Genomic DNA, 20,450 nt, shown 5'->3' on the forward strand with positions numbered 1-20,450 from the left:
GCACATCCCTAAATCTTGACAGCTATTGGGCCACTGCATCATTGCTTAAGTTTTTTTGGTTAAATGTAAAATTTACCCCACCCAATCCCAAACAGCATGTAGCTTATGCCTCTTATTACAGGCCTTCAATCAATGTTGACACAACATAAATGCTGAGACAATTATTGTACAAAAATCTGAAGCACATTATGAATCTTCAATTAGAGTTCAGTTAATGAATCTAACTCTTGTCACTTGTCATCACATGAAAGTGATCAGTCCCTGTATAGTGTTGGTCTGCATAAAGTCGCTTCTGTAGCTCCTGCAACAGAGCTTCTCAAAGCTGCTGGTTTTAAAACCCACACTGGCCTCCCATAGACAACACCATCTTCTTCATCAGTTCTCATGTCCACAGAATAAACAATACTCCAGCAACTGTAAAACATAATCATTTAACCACTGAACACACCCACTTACAACATATGCATTAAAAAAGGTATGTCAAATATATAATAGATTTTATCTTCTCTCTCTTTGCCACAATCTTGATTGAGTCTCTCAGCTCTGCCTTTCCCAGGATGAAAGTAGGAAAACTTCTTCCTCTTAGTCTCATAAGTTAGCACACTTAAAAGGCATAAGAGACCAGGGCTAGTTGTTACAGTTGTTTCTCCTGTAAATATTTCTCAGAGTAGGTTTATTTTTAAAGTCTTTTCTGTATAGACACACACATTATAAAGCCTTCCCAGCTGAAATAACCAATATTGCTGGTCATCAGTTTATGTTGTGTTTTTGTGTTGGTCAGCCAGCATGGGATGTTAGTGTGCTGGTGTCTGCAACAGACCTTTAAACAAGCTTAACCAGCTTCATCAGATTGACCATGCTTGTCAGGCAGCGTTACAAGCTAGTTTTAGATGTTGAAAATCATGTCTATGATGGTCCACCAGCTATACCAGCACCAAACCAGCATAACCAGCCTAGACCAGCATGGGAATTGCATGCTTGTTAAGCTGGAATTTTTAGCACGGTTGGTTGCAAATAAAGCTGTTGAACACCCCCCGCACGTTATTGCTCAGGAAATGTTGCTTGTTGTTGTAAAGGTAACATGGTTGCACCCTCATCCAGACAGACATTTTTTGGGAGCCCTGTGGAGGTATGGAGTTTGCAGGGCACACAGACTGACTCTGCAGCAATGTTTCTACCTGGGGAACATATTGCAGGCAGTTCATCTGTGCAGTTAAGCCAGAGAAGGTATCAGTAGTAATAACACTGTGCACAATGGTTGAGATTTAGGCCTATATGATTCCTAAAGTTTTAATTTTGTCGTTTTTTTATGGCCGTGTAAAGATAATGTTTTTAACAATAGTAATTGTATTATTATTTTTTTAGTTTAACTTTATTCTTCTGCTTTTTTATTTTATTTTTTATTATTTTATTAACTTCTTAATTTAATTTAATTACTTCTGTACTGTAAATTAAATCTTTTTGATTGGACAGATTAAATTGTTTGCATTCGATTTCTTTAGTTTCTGCACTTTAAAAAAAAATTAAAACAAAGGATAAATATAAATAAAATCATAGTTTTTTTTTCTGCAATATCTACTAAAAATGTCAAATAAAATAAAATTGTGTTATTACGGAGTTCACCAACATTTGGTAACCGTTTTTAATTTTAGGATGATTATTTTAGCATGTTTGTCTGTACAGTAATGTAGTTTGCAGTACACTACACTGAGCCAAACTTTCAGTTATTTACCTTCCCCTGTACTCTGAAAACACAGCAAGCTTGAAGCACCTAACACCTTTCACTCACAATCGGCAATCATTAGCATATAAAAGGCCCTCACAGCAGGACTACCATCAGTCGAACATCCTCTGTAAATTTCTGTCAAACTTCACACTGGATGTTAAGGGTAACATGTTACTTGGTTCAGTTTTTTCCCCAATACATTTGACAAACTTGATGTTAAGGGGAGTTTACTATTCCCACATTTTTCCAGTTTTGGCTTTTCATGCTGTGTAATGCACTGTGATCTCAACCTTATCTTGATACTCATGTATGGAATCTACTGTTTTCTTCAGCTGTTCTTCTTGGAAGAGAAGAGGAGGCAGTGTCTAGAGGACCTGGCCGCTCTCATCCAGAAGATCTATCGGGGCTGGAAGTGCCGAACTCGGTTCCAGCTGTTAAAGAAGAGTCAGGTGGTGGTGGCTGCCTGGTACAGAAGATATGCGGTGAGCTCCATTCATTAAATTTTAGATCACAGAATTTTCAGTGAGGTGGCCTTCTTTCAGAGGAATAAACAATTTGTGGCACTTTCCGAAAAAATGTATTCAGAAAATGTTGATTGTCAAACTCAGCAGGTCAATATTTTACATGTTATACAAGTTATATATAATGTTTTATTTGTTGTGAGATTTTCAATTTTCTACAATGTTTAAAACCCAGGTTTGTGTTTTTTTTTTTTTTTTTTGTATTTTTTATTATTTATTTATTCATTTTTTTTAATATTCCATCAAAAACAAATAAACATCCAAATTAAATTCACAAAATGTACTTAAAAAGTAAATAAATAAATAAAAACTACACCAGAATGGGTAACAGGGTTGCAAGTAGGGTTGCAAATCCAGCCTAAATTAAGCTATCACTCAATTTTGGGACCACGTGTTGGTTTGAAGTTATTGATAAACACATATTAAACACATATAAGAAGATATTGATAATGCATATTTTGTTCACAGACAGATCATTAATAAAAAAAAATTACTAATACTTTAGTAACGGTTGAAAGGTTGAGATTGACAAACACTAATTTGTGTAAAAATGTAGAAAACGGAATGACTTAAAACTAGCTACCTTTCATTTAATATCAGATAATATCTAAGTTTATCTAACATCAAGGTAAAACTTTAAATTTGCCTCTAAAATTTGTTCCTTTTATGAATACAGCAACAAAAAAAGTACCAGAACATCAGATGCTCTGCCTTAGTGGTTCAGTCCTTCATCAGAGGATGGAAGGTAAGTTTTATATGTACACTTTTTCTGCATATCATTAGTTTTTACAACACTGAGTGTTTTCTCACTGTGTAAGCATGTCCCTTTCACATAGGCCCGGAAAATTCTGCGTGAGCTGAAATACAAGAAACGATGCGAAAAGGCTGTCACGACTATTTCAGCCTACTGGCATGGAACTCAGGTACTGATCCCAGTTTCTCCGTCAATTAACCTCTCCTGAGACATTCAGAAGAGGTTGTGAACTGTGGGGTTTAGTTTCAAAGACATTTCTCCACTGCTTTGCTTTCTGTTCGCTCTTGAGGGCTAATTTTACTTCTGCTTTTGATGCCACTTGCCCCTTTCAATCACATTCTCCTTGTCCTCTTCTGGACGTCTTTAACCTTTGCCATCCTGTCTCTGCTTCCACCTGGCCCTCCTTGGCTGACCTCCACAGGCTCGTTGGGAACTGCGGCGTCTTAAGGAGGAGGCACGGAATAAACATGCCGTGTCTGTCATTTGGGCAGCCTGGCTCGGAACGAAGGTATTTAATGAGCCTGCTGAAACGTAATCGTCTCCCATCTCCTCGCCTCACCCAAACTGTGAATGAGATCCCCTTTGCTTGTTTGTGACTAATGTTGTTTTATTGTCTTGTAGGTAATGTCTAAGGGAATATAAATGGTGCAATACTAACATTTTTGTCCCCTTGTTCGTGCTGACATTAAGTTGATGGTGCAACATCTGTACCCATTTTGCTAAGCCCTGTTTGGAGATTATGAAAATCTTTACATTTGTGTGAATTTAAGGGCATGTATGAAATGTATGTTCTTTAAACAAACTGCGTTTTCATCTGCTACCTCATAACCTTTTACACTCTTCAAATATTTTCTCACTCCCATAATCTAGAAGTTAAGCGTTTTGGAACTGAAGATTTGGTTCTGCTTTATAGTTGTATTGAGCCTTTAAAAACTACCGTTGTTGTCCAAAATTTTCACTGTATCAGGGTTGTGCACAAGTCAGAATTTCCATGAGTTTAAAATTTTAATTAGAATGACTGGTAGAGGGATTTCCTGAATTCAAAGTAATTCAACACTGCCAAGTTTTGGGGCCTGGGTAGCTCAGCAAGTATTGACTCTGACTACCACCTCTGGAGTCACCAGTTTGAATCCAAGGCATGCTGAGTGACTCCAGCCAGGTCTCCTAAGCAACCAAATTGGTCCGGTTGCTAGGGAGGGTAGAGTCACATGGGGTAACCACCTGGTGTTTCGATTAGTGGTTCTCACTCTCAATAGGGCGTGTGGTAAATTGTGCGTTGATCGCAGAGAGTAGCATGAGTCTCCACATGCTGTGAGACTCTGCGGTGTCATGCACAACGAGCCACGTGATAAGATGCGCGGATTGATGTGAGACTTGTCCTCCGCCACCCGGATTGAGGTGAGTAACCACACCACCACGAGGACCTACAAAGGAATGGGAATTGGGAATTCCAAATTTGGGAGAAATGTTTTTTCTATGCAACAAAACATAAAACATCAATGACATCAATCATTTGTATTAATTATGAATATGTATGCTTTGATATGCAAAATACCCTTAATAATATTAAGTATATTCAGTATATTATAATTAAATAATATAATACAATTCTTCTAATCTATACCATATTTTATATTGGTATTCCAAGCATCAATTATCATGAATGTTTCTGGAAATACCCTATATGTTTTGGATTATGTATGATGATAGCATATTCATGGGTTTTTCAAATTACCATTAATAAGTATTATGAAAATGTTTTTTTAATTTATTTCATTACATTTTAATTCTAACTACTCGTATTCAGACTCTGTACATCCTGTTTGCTACCCTAATTCAAATTAATTTGAAATTCAGGGTTTTTAATGCGGTTCTGGCTGGTGCACAACCCTTAACATTAATCAGAGACACTCCCTGCATCCGAAAAGGCATACTGTTAGAGTATGTAATGTATTTGGGTTTTGACCCATGACCCGAATACAGTTGAAGTCAGAAGTTTACATACACCTCATCCAAATACATTTAAACTCAGTTTTTTAGACAGAACTGGTGTAACGGAGTAAGCTTTGTAAGCCTCCTTGCTCAAACACGCTTTTCAGTTCTATCGGACTGAGGTCAGGGCTTTGTGATGATCACTCCAATACTTCCACTTTGTTGTCCGCTAGCCATTTTGCCAAAACCTTGGTGTTATGCTTGGGGTAATTTTCCATTTGGAAGACCCATTTGCGACCGAGCTTTAACTTCCTGGCTGATGTCTTGAAATGTTGCTTTAATATATCCACATAATTTTCCTTCCTCGTGATGCCATCTATTTTGTGAAGTGCACTTTTGTAAGGTTTGCCTTAAAATACATCCACAGGTACACCTCCAATTCAGTACACCTCCTATCAGAAGCTAATTGGCTAATCGTCTAAAGGCTTGAGATAATTGCCTGGAATTTTCCAAGCTGCTTAAAGGCACTGTTAACTTATTGTATGTAAATGTCTGACTTCAGCTGTATATGGCATAGTAACAAAAACCGCAAAAATAATCTGCTCTATTTTCTACTATTTATTTTTATCAAAATAATAACTACAGTTTTGACCAACACAAAATAGGTATATTTTTAAAGCTTAGAAGCTATATTTTACAATGCATGTAGGAATTTCAACCAAAACTAAACAAGTGCTTTGAAATTTGCAGACAAATCAGAAGTGTTCTGTTTTGATCATTTATTAAACATTTTGCACTGCACATTTTATTATAATCAGTAAAACATCAAACTCATCAAATAGCTATGTGTTTTATCTTGTTGGAAAGCTCTCAAAGATTAGAATACAACCAGTTTGGACTCACAGAAAATAATATAGCGAGTATATGTCTTTGACATACATGTTTCATGTGAACAGATGTTGCTCATATGCTGCGATTGTTTTTTTTTTTTGCTTGTAACTTTACAAAAAATAAACAGAACATAAAATATCACATACCATTACTTAGAGGAGGCAGTTATCTTTATTGGATGCATAGATCATTAGATGAAACGTACAAAGCACAATGTGCACACAGCATCATGCTCTCTGGTGTCTTGCTATCATCAGAAATGCTGTAGCATCATGGAACGCTAAACCAATCAGTTTGCTCCAACCAGCGGTTATAGTCCTCCATATCTGGGCAGAGAGTCATGTGATCAATCACTGTAATTACATATGGCCAACAGTAGATGGTGCCAAGTACATGACACTGACTCAATGATGACTCAAATGGCAAAGAATGAAACTCTTTATGTAAAATTCTCTACTAAATCATGTCTGCATGCTATGTAAACCTTTAGTCATTGTTGTGTTTGCACGTGTAATTAGTTATGTACAAATATTATCTTTTATTTGTTTGGAGAGGCTTTTGGACACTTGGAGACGTTATTGGACACGCATTTTAGGATAAATTATATTTGTAATGCTATAACATTTCATTGCTTTGTTGTATTAGCACATCATTTTTATAAATGTTACAGGTGGCATGATTGGGAACAAAACAAAAGCAGTCACAGTTTTTTGTGATTTTATTTTATTATTTTTTTATTTTAATTTTTTTCAGCAGTTTCTTCAGCAAAATGTATTATTATCTATATCTTTAAAAAAAATTAGAAGTCCTTAAAATGATACCAAACACTTGACACTTTATTTTACATTTATTTACATAAGCCTTGAATTTTGGATATGCCACTGTACCAGGAAATCTTTAAAAACACCATCAGAGCTTAAAGGGTAAAGCACGAAGAACAACTTTCTTGGTGTGTATATATATATATATATATATATATATATATATATATATGTATATATATATATATATATATATCACTTACAGTTAAAAAGAGCCATCCGACTCAGTTCATTGCCATTCTATTAAATCCAGCATTTTGAACACTGCATCTCCTCAGCTCCCTGGGGATAATGGGATTGTAAAATGTCCAGTCGATCCACACTTCAGAGTCTCGCTGGGGATAGGTCATCCGGATGTTTCTCGCTTACTGCTTTATGAATACTGAGGATTCGGTCATACAATTCCATTGGCATACTGTTTTTGGCATATTATATACAGTAGTAGTGAAGTATGGATATTTGTTATCTCCCAAACAGCCAATTTTTATTAGAAATCAAAGTCTGATTTTAAAATGACTGGTGTCTGTACTAGCTGGCCATATGGCTATTCGCTGTGTCTCTCAGTAGGAACAATAAAACATTCATAACGATATAGAAAGCAATACTATATTAAATGCTCTACAATACCAGTTAAGTCTCCAAAGGTTTATTTTATCATTTGAAAATTAGATTAATAAGTGTGATTAACAAGAATCACAAGTCCAATTACTTTTTAATTTAGTTTTTGTCTGAGAAATATTTAGTTTTTCACTCTTGTGCTTCTTATGTTCTTAACACTTCTCCACCCTCTTCTTCTTCAATATCCTTAATAAATGCCACAATGGACAGGCTCGGAGAGAACTGTGGCGCTTAAAGCATGAAGCTCGCTGTAAATTGGCCGTGTCTGTTATATGGGCCGGCTGGCAAGGAACCAAGGTATTCAATCCATGTGTTTTTGGCATCCCATCATCCCACTTAACCAATCTCACACCTCATATGTACCAGAGCTGGACCGGACCATAATCCACATGACCCATCTTCCATTTGCCCATCCCATCCACCGTGCATGCCGACACTCATTCAGGACCCCATAGTATTAATCATATATAGGCTTTATTCTAGTGAAAAGGAAGATGTTATATGACTTATGTGGCAGAGAATGGGAGGATGGGGGTGGGGAGAGCTGGGCTGGGTTGGAGGGTGTCGTGTTTAGGGCAAAACCGACTGCGATCTTTTAAGCCTCTTTCCTCTGACTGCTGATGGATTAAAGCAGTCAGCATCCAGACTGCAAACTCCTACGCAGGCTGGCATCACAGCCGGCACTACCTCTTTCCATACCAAGAACCCATTTTAACAATCAATCCCTAAGGGTTGGGAATCAAAAACTGGTCATACTGGTTAATACTGTAGCAACAACAAACATACAACGTGACCCGATTTGTGTATGAATGACTCGAGCAGTTTCTTTTAATGAATCAAAAGTCAAAACGACTCTAAAATGAATCTCAAACTCATCAGTCATTCACTTGCTGAATCAGTCAAACCACAAGTCATTATATAAACCAAGAACTGATACTTAAGGTTCAAGTTACTTAAATTTTGTGTAATTATTGACTGGTTGTTTCAACTTAAAGTTAAAGGGATAGTCCACCCAAAAAATAAGTAACCATTTACACATTGCATTAACATACGTTTTCGGTGATCGCTATCTGATAGCACTTGACCACATAAATGACAAGTGTAAATGTACCCAAGACGTATTGTGACCGGATTGTGACTGGATCCCTGAAACCACATTCTGAGGTGGTCAGGAACAGATTCTGACCTCATTCAAAGACACTGTAAATGCAAATGCATTTTCTTTATCCGGATACAACTACACAAGTAATTTATTGATGTGATGAGGTTACGCTACAGTCATCCATTGTTAAAGTGCTGTGTTGTGGGTTCTTGGCTTTTTCTTTTAATTTTGCCATCGGAATGTGAAAAGCACAACAGACACTGCCGTCTTGCAGTCTTGGCTACTGAACAATGAACAATAGCCCATGAATTAATCTATTGGAATACTCTTAGAATATTTAGTCTCTCCTCAAATCACAACTTGCTCACATCTCTATGGTTTTCTAATTACTATGTGGCATGCATAAAACTCACATGAAACCAGGCTTCAATCGCACGTTTCAGATGAGAAGCATATTTAGCACTTACAAAGCGCTAAACGCAAGATAAATATAATTCGATTTGCTTCGCCGACCCAAATTTAGCTTTGACGGACGGCAAAAACATTTCCCTGACTGTTAAAATGATTGAAAGCATTTGTATTATACATGTGGGGTTTTTTTTCCCCCTAAAAGATTAATAATTTTACAGCCGCAGGCTGTAATGTTATATTTAAGTAGCTTTAGCCATTTAGCGCATGTAACTTTAATCATATCTCTATCCAGTCACAGTGGTAACAGTGGAGACGCATTTGACTGCAAGGTGTAAATGCAATCAAGCTAAAGAATATCCAGATACTAACCGAATATGAAATGCACGTTACTGCAAGGTGTTAATGGGGCCATAGTTTAACTTTGGTATTTGTAGTAAAACCATAGTTACCACAAAATTAACCATGGTTAACAGTCATGATTACTACATTATTACAGAAGTAAAACCATGATTTCTAAATGAAATCTACAGTATTACTGTAGTAAATCCATGGTTAAATATAAAACTCATGGTTTCTGCCAGTCTTGGTTACTATCAATTCATTAGGGTTAAACGAATAGAAAGACAACATTAAATTGAACAGTTTATACTTAAAATACTCTAATAAATCTAATTCTAAAGAACTGAATCTAAATATATTAATAAACCGCAATTAACTTAATATTTAGCTTCATATAAGAAGGCAAAGTTCCTTTAAGGCTGTGTGGGACTCAAGTGAATCAGTGAATCATTTATGCAAACTTGAAAGAATCGATTCACTTGTATGATTTCGTTTTCCCAATTCTACATGAGAGAGAGGACCGTTTAGGTGAGTGCATTTGATTACTTATTTGGCCCCATTGCTGCGTTAACCTTACAGTGTGATAAATGTAGCGTTTTGTGATGCTACAGCGCTACTTGTTGGAAAATGCAGCTCGTTACTTGAAAAGCTGCAATATTGTGAAAATAGCTGAGCCACTGTCACGCTACTGAAAAATGAAGTTAACTTGGTCACTTCACTATTTTATTTATCTATTCCTCAACACTGATGGCAACACATCAATAACATCAAACCTCATTGATTCTTGCACATCTCATGACCAAATATCATGACAGAAGAACCGATTTAGGAATTGGTGCTTCCTCAAAAGTACTAAAAGAATTGTTAATGGCATTGTTAAGGAACAGAATTTGATTATTTTAATTGGAACCGGAATGGTTCAGTTACGTACGATTCCCATTCCTGTAATCCCTTAGGAGTGGGTCAAAACCTTCTGCGCTCTGTGATATCTTGAGGTACGATTATTTATTTAAAAAATGTTTGTGATTACTTTGAACTAGAGTTTGAGTTTTGAGTTTGGGAGTAGGTTTTATTTCCCATAGATCAGCTCTAGACCCATTTTTAACCAGAAAGATAATTTCATTCCATCCACAAGCCCATGTTAACTTCCCTCTGCATGCTGTGATCTCCGTCCACTGTTTTCTTCCCTCCTCATTTGGGTGGCCTTGCTTTGCTCCATCGAGTGCCTTCTTGAGGTTGATGTGGCTTGTTTTATAATATGTTTGTGTGCTCGAGAGCAGTTGTACTCATACTTTTTTTTCTTCTTGATTCTTTTCCCTTGTTCTCGTTAATGTTTTGCTAACCCCATGAAAAGAAATGTGCTCCCTCAACAATGTAAATCTGTCTTGACCAACAGCAAACTTGCATCTGCAGCCGGTAATGAGTGCATTTTTTTTGTGATGCGTCTCAACCCCTGTGCCTCTCCGTGGAGCTGGCGTTACACTGCTTCTTAGTGCTATACTTTTCATATGATTTCCTTTTTTCTGCATTCACCCCCCTCTTCCTCCCTCTCTCACAGGCACGTAGAGAGCTGAAACACTTGAAGGAGGAAGCCAGGCGTAAGAATGCCATCGCTGTCATTTGGGCCTACTGGTTGGGACTAAAGGTATTGTCCAACCATCACCAAGGCATTAGTCATTTAGGGGAGCATGTTGGAAGCATGCAAACAGCCTGCCTCTAAGTGTCATCTAACCTGCTGCTATGCTTCATATTAACAATATAATCTAACCCCAGAGTCATGATGTAGTTCAGTTCCATAGGTCCATTGCAAGTCATTGACACGCATTAGTGTTATCATAACCAAGGGCATAGTGTTAGAAACATGCTGTATGGCTTTAGATATTCTGAGTCTCACTCCATAAAGCAGAATCAAATCTGCCCTCATAATCCAGGACTTTAGAAAAGCTTCCTCTGGATCATTTAGAGACAGATGCTTTTCCCCTCTGTATTCAAATGACCTGTTTCATGCAGCTCTTCTTGGCATACAGTATATTAAACACATAAGCAGCATGGTAAAGCTGTAACTGCATAGCAAATGTGCAGCTGCAAGTCAAGTTTCGGTGCTTAAAACATTGAAAATGGTTTAAAATAAAAGACGTCTGTCTTGCTTGACACACAATGACAGGCACATATACAGTGGGTACGGAAAGTATTCAGACCCCCTTAAATTTTTCACTCTTTGTTATATTGCAGCCATTTGCTAAAATCATTTAAGTTCATTTTGTTTCCTCATTATTGTACACCTCATATTGACAGAAAAACACAGAATTGTTGACATTTTTGCACATTTATTAAAAAAGAAAAACTGAAATATCACATGGTCCTAAGTATTCAGACCCTTTGCTGTGACACTCATATATTTGGTGCTGTCCATTTCTTCTGATCATCCTTGAGATGGTTCTACACCTTCAATTGAGTCCAGCTGTGTTTGATTATACTGATTGGACTTGATTAGGAAAGCCACACACCTGTCTATATAAGACCTTACAGCTCACAGTGCATGTCAGAGCAAATGAGAATCATGAGGTCAAAGGAACTGCCTGAAGAGCTCAGACAGATTTGTGGCAAGGCACAGATCTGGCCAAGGTTACAAAAAAAAATTCTGCTGCCCTTAAGGTTCATAAGAGCACAATGGCCTCCATAATCCTTAATTGGAAGACGTTTGGGACGACCAGAACCATTCCTAGAGCTGGCCGTCCGGCCAAACTGAGCTATCGGGGGAGAAGAGCCTTGGTGAGAGAGGTAAAGAAGAACCCAAAGATCACTGTGGCTGAGCTCCAGAGATGAAGTCGGGAGATGGGAGAAAGTTGTAGTAAGTCAACCATCACTGCAGCCATCCACCAGTCGGGGCTTTATGGCAGAGTGGCCCGACGGAAGCCTCTCCTCAGTGCAAGACACATGAAAGCCCACATGGAGTTTGCTAAAAAACACCTGAAGGAATCCAAGATGGTGATAAATAAGATTCTCTGGTCTGATGAGACCAAGATAGAACTTTTTGGCCTTAATTCTAAGCGGTATGTGTGGAGAAAACCAGGCACTGCTCATCACCTGTCCAATACAGTCTAAACATTGAAGCATGGTGGTGGCAGCATCATGCTGTGGGGGTGTTTTTCAGCTGCAGGGACAGGACGACTGGTTGCAATCGAGGGAAAGATGAATGCGGCCAAGTACAGGGATATCCTGGACGAAAACCTTCTCCAGAGAGCTCTGGACCTCAGACTGGGCCGAAGGTTCACCTTCCAACAAGACAATGACCCTAAGCACACCGCTAAAATAACGAAGGAGTGGCTTCACAACAACTCCATGACTGTTCTTGAATGGCCCAGCCAGAGCCCTGACTTAAACCCAATTGAGCATCTCTGGAGAGACCTGAAAATGGCTGTCCACCAACTTTTACCATCCAACCTGACAGAACTGGAGAAATCTGCAAGGAGGAATGGCAGAGGATACCCAAATCCAGATGTGAAAAACTTGTTGCATCTTTCCCAAAAAGACTCATGGCTGTATTAGATCAAAAGGGTGCTTCTACTAAATACTAAACAAAGGGTCTGAATACTTAGGACCATGTGATATTTCAGTTTTTCTTTTTTAATAAATGTGCAAAAATGTCAACAATTCTGTGTTTTTCTGTCAATATGGGGTGCTGTGTGTACAATGAGGAAAAAAAATTAACTTAAATGATTTTAGCAAATGGCTGCAATATAACAAAGAGTGAAAAATGTAAGGGGGTCTGAATACTTTCCGTACCCACTGTACACCATTTTCTGTTCAGTCTGACAAAATCCAAACAATTTAAGCATTTTTTATCTACAATTTGGGGTTGCATTCTATTTAATTACCATTTGTAAATATCATAGTCTTTTTAAATATTCAAACATTTTCCACTTTTATGTGACTTTTATGCAGGTGTGCCAGGTAGTGTTTATCTGTCAATCATCTTAGTTTTGTCTCTTATTAGTTTGGGTCATGTCCAGGGACATCGCTATGGGCTCATGCCCTGAATGATTTTCGTCAAGCCCGACTTCATAAAAAGCATGGAGCAGAGTTGTATTTACTACACAGAGGCAATGGCGAGTCATAATAACAAACAAAATAGTCTTATAAAATTGATCATCAGCATTATATGGTTTGATTATATTCTTCAAGCGGTCTTGGTTTTTATTATGAAATTTGTGTAGAGAATGCACATAGATTCACATTTTATTTTATTTTTTTTTACAAAATTAAAATATAAAGTTCTGTTACTTTATAGCAATATAAAGTAGCTATCATAGTGTGATCAAATTAACAAATTCAACTAGGGAAGAGAAACTAAGAAACACCACTAACTTAACTACATTTTTCATTTTAGGGTAACGGTAGCTCAGCTCTTTTCACAATAGCTTTTTTGGGTATTTTTTAGAGTAGCGCTGTAGCCAGAATAATCTCACAGTGAAATCCGAAACAGTAGGTTGAATAATTTTTTTAGCTAAAATCAGTCTGTGGTAACCGAAATTCGAGACACTACCCACAGTGGCAAAAGTGGTTAGTGTTGTTGGGCGTAAGGGCATGTGCGAGCTCCATGTTCCGGGTGCATTGTCGGGGTGCCAAAAGTGAGCGATACAGTGAAGAAGAATGCATATTTTATAAACCGCACCCCCCCCAACCCAAACTTAAACCTAACCTAAATCAGTAGAGTCAAAATGTAAAGTTAGGGGGGGAAAATCCTGTGTGATTATGTTGCTGTAGCTTCACAAAACACTACATTTGACATATTGTATTGCGAACTCAGCGATGTAGCTGAGGAAGTAATCAAACATGCTCAGCTATGTAAACAGTCCTCTTTTATATGTAGCATTGGGAAAACCAAATCATTTAAGTTACATTGATTTTGCCAAAAGTCACCGTCGTCTTTTTAGAAGAGTAAAAAACCCTGTTTAAATATTTAATTATATCAGGTGATATTATTAAACTTGCAATCAGTACTTCCAATGTTTTCGTTAGAGATGAAAAATTAAAAGTATCCTCCCGGACAAGAATACCACTAGACCCCATTTATAGCCCCTGATGTTTCTTAGAAATGCCCCTGGCCATGTCAAATAAAAAAGAAAATGTGCAAAGGAAACATGTATCATATAACAATATTTTCATGTGAACCCTAAAATTAAATTTTTCCTTAACAGTCATTGGCACCAGAAGTACTTTCAACACAGCTTTATCCAGTGTATTTATACTATTAAGTATGCTAAAGACCACACCACAAGTTAAAATATGTATAGACAAACTCAGAGACAACTTCATATTATATAAGACCCCTTCTTATGCAGTTTGAAATCAAGTTTGTAATAGATCACAATGGCCCACTCATAATTAATAATTTTGCTATGGCTGTTATTAAAGAAAAACTCTCAATGTTGTATACCAAAAATCACTTTTATTTTGTGTATACAGCCACAGCTCTATTATGCAGCAGTAATACTGTCAATTTGAAAGCCTGCTGTTGCAATTACACTGCTGCTTTGATTATATACTGCTTACTCAAGCTGTGTCTTTTAACATCACTGACACTACAGATGTTGCCTGATGATATTTCGATCTTTCTGTTCTGGTTGTTCGGTTCTGCGTGTCTGCCCTGTTTGCGGTCTGAATTCTGCTCCTAACATAGTTATTTGTTTCCTTTTAAAAAAAACCTTTGTTGTGTTACTCTCCTCTGCTTTTTGGAATTGTGTGTGTGTTTTTTTTTATCTAGTTTTGTTTTGTTTAGCTTCTGTAAAAAGATAATTGTGTACAGCAGTGTGTCTTAAATCCTTCCTTTGATCTTTCAGTGTGCTGCTCTTTAGGTTTAAGCCCATGTTTGTCACAAACCGCTTGTCTATCATGACGGTGTCCTGTGCAGGTCCTTTTGTCATGACAAGTCTTAATACAAAGAATAAGTGATTATTTGAAGCCACTTTTTTACAGGTCCGTCGGGAATACAGGAAGTTCTTTAGAGCTAATGCCGGCAAAAAGATCTATGACTTCACCATCCAGAAAATCGTAAGTCACACGGTGGCTGATGTATTCATTGTAGTTGGATGTAAACTTTGCCAGATAAGATGTTGGATACTTTTCGGCACTAAAGTCACTCTTAAATATGTATGAATGTCATTGCATTTAATGACAAAATATCAAAGCAAGTGGCTTCTGCAAACAAATGATTCTCAAGCTTTTCTCAAAACCAACTTCACTTGATTGTTACTTTAAACGACTGGTTTCATGGTGATTTTTAGTGGAAGTCAGTTCCCCCATGTTCACACAGGTATCATAACAGAGTAACCACAGGTGCAGATCATCACATTAACTATGGAAATGGTCAATTTCCAGCCACAAAGTGTCACATTTAAAACCTAACAAACTGTTTTTTTGTGAAGTGTTGCTTAAAGTGATATGTTTCTAAATGCCACATGGTTTGACATTTTTTTATATAAATGCAATGAAATTCATACATTAAATGTTGCTTAAAGGAATATTTTTGAACAAATTAAAATTCTCATCATGCCATCCCGTATGTGCATTACTTTCTTCTGCAGAACACAAATGAAGATTTTTAGAAGAATATTTCAGCTCTGTAGGTCCATACAATGCATGTGAATGGGGGGCCAAACTTTGAAGCTCCAAAAAGCTCAAAGGCAGCATAAAAGTAATCAATAATACCCCAGTGGTTTAATCAATGTCTTCTAAAGTGATCTAATCAGTTTTTGGTGAGGACAGAAAATGTATCTCCTTTTTCACTATAAATCTTGACATCAGAAGTCTCCTTGGCGATCATAATTTAAAGCTTGATTACACTTCCTATTGCGCCATTTAGCACTTTGCGCATGTGTCAGCCAGTAGCAGGTGTATTCAACCTTGAAATTAGGATTGTGCATAAATACTGCAATGGCAAGATGTAAATTGAAAAAGTTTTGCCAAAAATCGATTGGATCGCTTCAGAATTCATGGATTTAACCTCGGGAGTCGTATGGATATATTTTATGCTGCCTTTGTGTGCTTTTGGAGTTTCAAAGTTTTGGCCCCCATTAATTTGCATTGTATGGACCTACAGAGCTGAGATATTTGTAAAAAATCTTCCTTTGTTTTCAGCAGAAGAAAGTCAAACACATCCTGTATGGCATTCAGGTGAGTAAATGATAAGAGAAATTTCAGTGTTCAAGTGTTCAAATACTTTTGGAGCCACTGTCGGTGTGAAAATGGTTTTAAACACATCATTGTCAATGTTTATGCAGGTACTTATTATCATTTCCATTGTTTTGTCTATAGATGCAGAAGTACTTCCTGGACTTGAAGAAGACAATGACTTCCATGTCACCGATCGATAAGAGCTGGCCGGCTCGGCCCTATGGGTTCCTGGATGGGACACATAAAGAGCTTAGGAGGATGTTCCATCTGTGGAGGGTTAGTGCCCTTGGATGTCTCTGTATCTCTAGAATTAATTAATAACTCAGAAGTCATGTCATATTTAAAACAAATAGTAATCTAACCATGTGATCTTCCTTATGGTGTCCTCAAATTAGTGCAAGAAATACCGCAGCCAGTTCACAGAGGAGAAGAAGGCGACCTACGACGAGAAGCTGGCAGCAAGCGAGCTATTCAAAGATAAGAAGGCCTTGTATCCCAACAGGTAGGAAAGAAACATTAAAGAAATAGTTCACCTAAAAATTAAATATCATCATTTACTCACCCTTGTGTCGTTCCGATATAGATATTTAGTGAATATTAACAATCCAAAACAAAACATATTCCTTGAAGTGTCTTAGATTTAGGAACAATTACATCTGCAATATTGCTTTTTATTACAATAACCAATGTCCTCTGCTTCACAGTGTTGGGCAGCCTTTCAAAGGAGACTATCTTGAGATGACCAAAAACCCAAAGTACCAAAAGCTGAACAGCTTAGTAGACGACAAGGTTCTTCTTGCAGATGTGGTCAGTAAAATCAACCGTGCTAATGGAAAGGTGAGGACAACTTTGCTCTGTGCCTACAGGATTTATGTTACTCAAGGCAAAAGATGTAATCAATTAAAAGACAAATTATTTCCATGTGATTCCATCATTGTCCTTTTAGCATGAACTTTGAATCACAGTCCACTGATTGACTTTTTAGAGGGCTCCAAGACTTTTCCTCCTGACCAAGAAGAACTTTGTTCTGGCTGATCAGAAGACCGGCCAAGTGAAGGCCAGCGTGCCGCTGCCAGACCTCAGCAGTGTCTCTGTCAGCACACAAAACGATGGCTTTTTCGCCCTCAAGCTCAAAGAGGTATCATGGAAGAACATGTTTTGCTTGAATTATACTGAAAGCATCTTAAAGGAATTTTCCAGGTTCAGATGACAAGAGAATGTCTGGGTGAATGTCTCTTCCAGTGAGGCACTTACAATAGAAGTGAATGGGGCCAGTCCGTTAACATTAAAATATTCACGGTTTCAAAAGTATAGCCACAAGTTGTAAACAATATGCATGTTAGCATGATTTTAGCGTGATAAAATCAGGGATTTACTGGCGTTACTGCATTTACCTGGGTTTACCATTATGTTAAGTTGTAATATTGGGTATAACTTTACACAGATAAAGTTAGTAAGCAGTTTTATTTAAGTAAAATAATGTTAACATGTTGTAACACTCTTCAAATGATGGAGGACAGGAAACAGGTCTTCGGGGCACGGTAAGATTTTAATTCTCTTTTTTTTAATGACAGTATTTGCAATCATGTAGAACACAGCAGGGACTTCAAACGCTGAGTTTGTTGTTCCGTCTCCCCTCCTCTGTGGCTGCTGGCTTTTTAAACCGCTCTCCTCACTCTACTGCAATTAGAGACAGGTGTTAGACATAATTTAGCCCAGGTGTGAGCGCCCTTACCGCTTTTCTCTCTCGGACGGGCGCTTGACCACGCCCCCGCTGCCACACATGTATATTGTTAATGTCTTGTGGCTATACTTCTGAAACAGGGAGTATTTTAACATTTACAGAATGGCCCCCTTTCACTTTCATTTTAAATGGTAACCATGATTTTTGCTTTTTTAAAGAAAAGGAGGAACGAGTTGTAAAGATTTTCATGGTAATCAACATTATGCCACTAATGCCGTCAATTGCATTTTACTTGTATTGAAACTGGAGCATTCCTTTGGTGATCATCCTGTTTTAGCTGGATCTGAACTCACATGCGTGATCTCTCTGTAGGGTGCCACGTCAGCAGCCAAAGGTGACTTTCTGCTGAGCAGTGACCGACTGATTGAGATAATCACCAAACTCCATCGCACAGGTGCAGCTTCAGCTGACAGGAATCGAATCAAAATCGACATTTCAGATGAGTCAGTGTCCCAACATATCTGCCTTCCTTGTTCTTTTTTAGTATCACCCTTAAACATTTCAGCATAACTTCTCTCATTCCCTTTCAGATTCCTTGTGCTGTTCAAGCAGGACAAAGTGTGTGTAAAATTCATCCAGGGTTCCCCAAAGAACGGCAATGGTGTCGCCTGCAAGCGTAAAAACAACCGGCTTCTGGAGGTGTCCGTTCCATAACCATAGAAGACCAAAACCTCTTGGCCCGGGCTGCAGGGTGACAACTCTGTCATTCTGCACCCCGCAAAACCATAATCATTGTGCAATTAATAACATATACAATATTCATTTCAATTCTGATTCTATATAGTCAAAATCAGTGCGTAAATATTTAGGCACCTAAAGTTCTACCTTTTACAGCTTTTTAAGGGTGGAGTGGAAGTCCATCTTTCTATCTTCCCAAATCTTACTCTTTATTTGGACTATCAATGGAAACCTTTATGATTACTGCAAGATGTCCTTTGAACTGGTTTCTCGTTCATCATGTTTGTGTGGGCCTTTTATTGGGTGGTAGTATGTACATAGAGATGCTGAAAGAGTTTGGATGGGCTCCTAGGTCGATGCTGAAAAGCAAAAAAATTGAAGATTGAAGCACTTTTTCACTGGGGTGGCTGGTGGTCTTGAAAGACAGGTTGGTTGGTTTATTAGTGTTTTTTTTTTCTTGTTCTATTTTCATCTTGTGTTTCCAGTGCAGCGCAGACCAATTTATTGAAAACTACTCATTCGACTTTTGCCAAATGATACGAAAATTTCATTCAAAAATTGTGTGCCATTTAGCTGTTCCTCACCAGGAGAAAGACATTATCTTATATATGTTATTGTGCAGACACTTTCTTATTTATAAGCCAAAAGATTACATTTCTTTTCAGTTAAATGATGAATGCCAAACAATATTTAAAATCATGCTTATTTAGATTATAAATACTTATAATTTACTTTCTTTAAATCAGGGTATTAGCATGGAAACCACTTCCCCACAATTTTAGTGTTGAAACTGATATTCTGTAGGGCGTTAAACTCTATCTGCATCGCTCTAAATATCGGGGTGATTCTGTGATTTTCACATCTGGGTCGATGCCGGACTGGTAGTCAAGATGGTTGACACTTGTAAGGCCTCATAAAATAAAGAGAACTGCTCTCAACCTGTACACTAAAGCCCTGGCTGGTACGATCTACACTTCAGTCAGTCCATTTATTGTCATGCAGTAATGCAAAGCTGTGTGTACATGAGCTGTAGGACTTGTGTGGACCTTGTATGATAGGAGGCTAAAACTAGTTGGTATTTGTTGTCCTATAGCTGTGTTGAGGCAAAATGTAAATGCTTTTTTGCCATTGGAATGTGAGCTGCATCATTTTATTGTTGGCTTGTTCACATCTGCTAATAATAAATGCAGTGTTTTTCTTAATGACCCAGATCTTTGAGTGCAAGCAGTCGTGCATTCTTCTCTTACATTCTGCTCGAGTTTACATCACGGACCAGGATAGTGGGGGATACTTTTTCAATTGTATTTAATGTGATGTTGTTTTTGTTGACTTTTTGTACTGAACTTCTGAAGATAAGGCCCGCCAAAGTAACTTCTCTGCTTCTGCTTCAGTTCCATGATGTGTTTTTGTAATTTTACAGTATAAACAAAACTAGAAATTAGGGGAGTGGATTATCATCCTCTTTAGTAAAGGTAGCTTGTGTAAACTGAATTACTTAAGCTCTGTTATTCCGCATAGTTCAGTCAGCCTTTGATGCAGTAAGCTATGGGTTTATCCTCCTCTTCTGTGTCAGGAGTTGGAATTGAAAGAGGAAAATAATTGTTGTATGCACTTATTTGTGCCTAAATGTAACCTGTTCTGAAAGACAGAAAACATGAAAGTGTTTCATTACCAACTAAGTGTAATAAATGACAAGTAATCTTTTTTTTAAAAATTAAAGCAATAAATAAATTACTG

At 37.6% G+C, this 20,450-nt stretch overlaps 1 protein-coding gene across 3 annotated transcripts in view; it reads left to right on the forward strand.

The window, feature by feature from the left end:
• Positions 1 to 20,450, forward strand: part of LOC127654692 (unconventional myosin-Ib-like) — a 146,717-nt gene extending 126,267 nt beyond the window's left edge. The window contains exons 20-32 of one of the 3 annotated variants that reach the window (XM_052141969.1): positions 2,059 to 2,208; positions 2,924 to 2,992; positions 3,084 to 3,170; positions 3,423 to 3,509; positions 7,474 to 7,560; positions 10,674 to 10,760; positions 15,095 to 15,169; positions 16,433 to 16,567; positions 16,687 to 16,793; positions 16,996 to 17,128; positions 17,277 to 17,429; positions 18,348 to 18,478; positions 18,566 to 20,450. In XM_052141969.1, the coding sequence (XP_051997929.1) occupies positions 2,059 to 2,208; positions 2,924 to 2,992; positions 3,084 to 3,170; positions 3,423 to 3,509; positions 7,474 to 7,560; positions 10,674 to 10,760; positions 15,095 to 15,169; positions 16,433 to 16,567; positions 16,687 to 16,793; positions 16,996 to 17,128; positions 17,277 to 17,429; positions 18,348 to 18,478; positions 18,566 to 18,689 (1,425 nt within the window). In that variant the 3' untranslated portion in view covers positions 18,690 to 20,450. The remainder of the gene's footprint in view (positions 1 to 2,058; positions 2,209 to 2,923; positions 2,993 to 3,083; positions 3,171 to 3,422; positions 3,510 to 7,473; positions 7,561 to 10,673; positions 10,761 to 15,094; positions 15,170 to 16,432; positions 16,568 to 16,686; positions 16,794 to 16,995; positions 17,129 to 17,276; positions 17,430 to 18,347; positions 18,479 to 18,565) is intronic. The other 2 variants (XM_052141971.1, XM_052141972.1) reach the window with 2 other exon arrangements.

The sequence above is a fragment of the Xyrauchen texanus genome, chromosome 14 (assembly GCF_025860055.1).
Source record: "Xyrauchen texanus isolate HMW12.3.18 chromosome 14, RBS_HiC_50CHRs, whole genome shotgun sequence".
NCBI lineage: Eukaryota > Metazoa > Chordata > Actinopteri > Cypriniformes > Catostomidae > Xyrauchen > Xyrauchen texanus.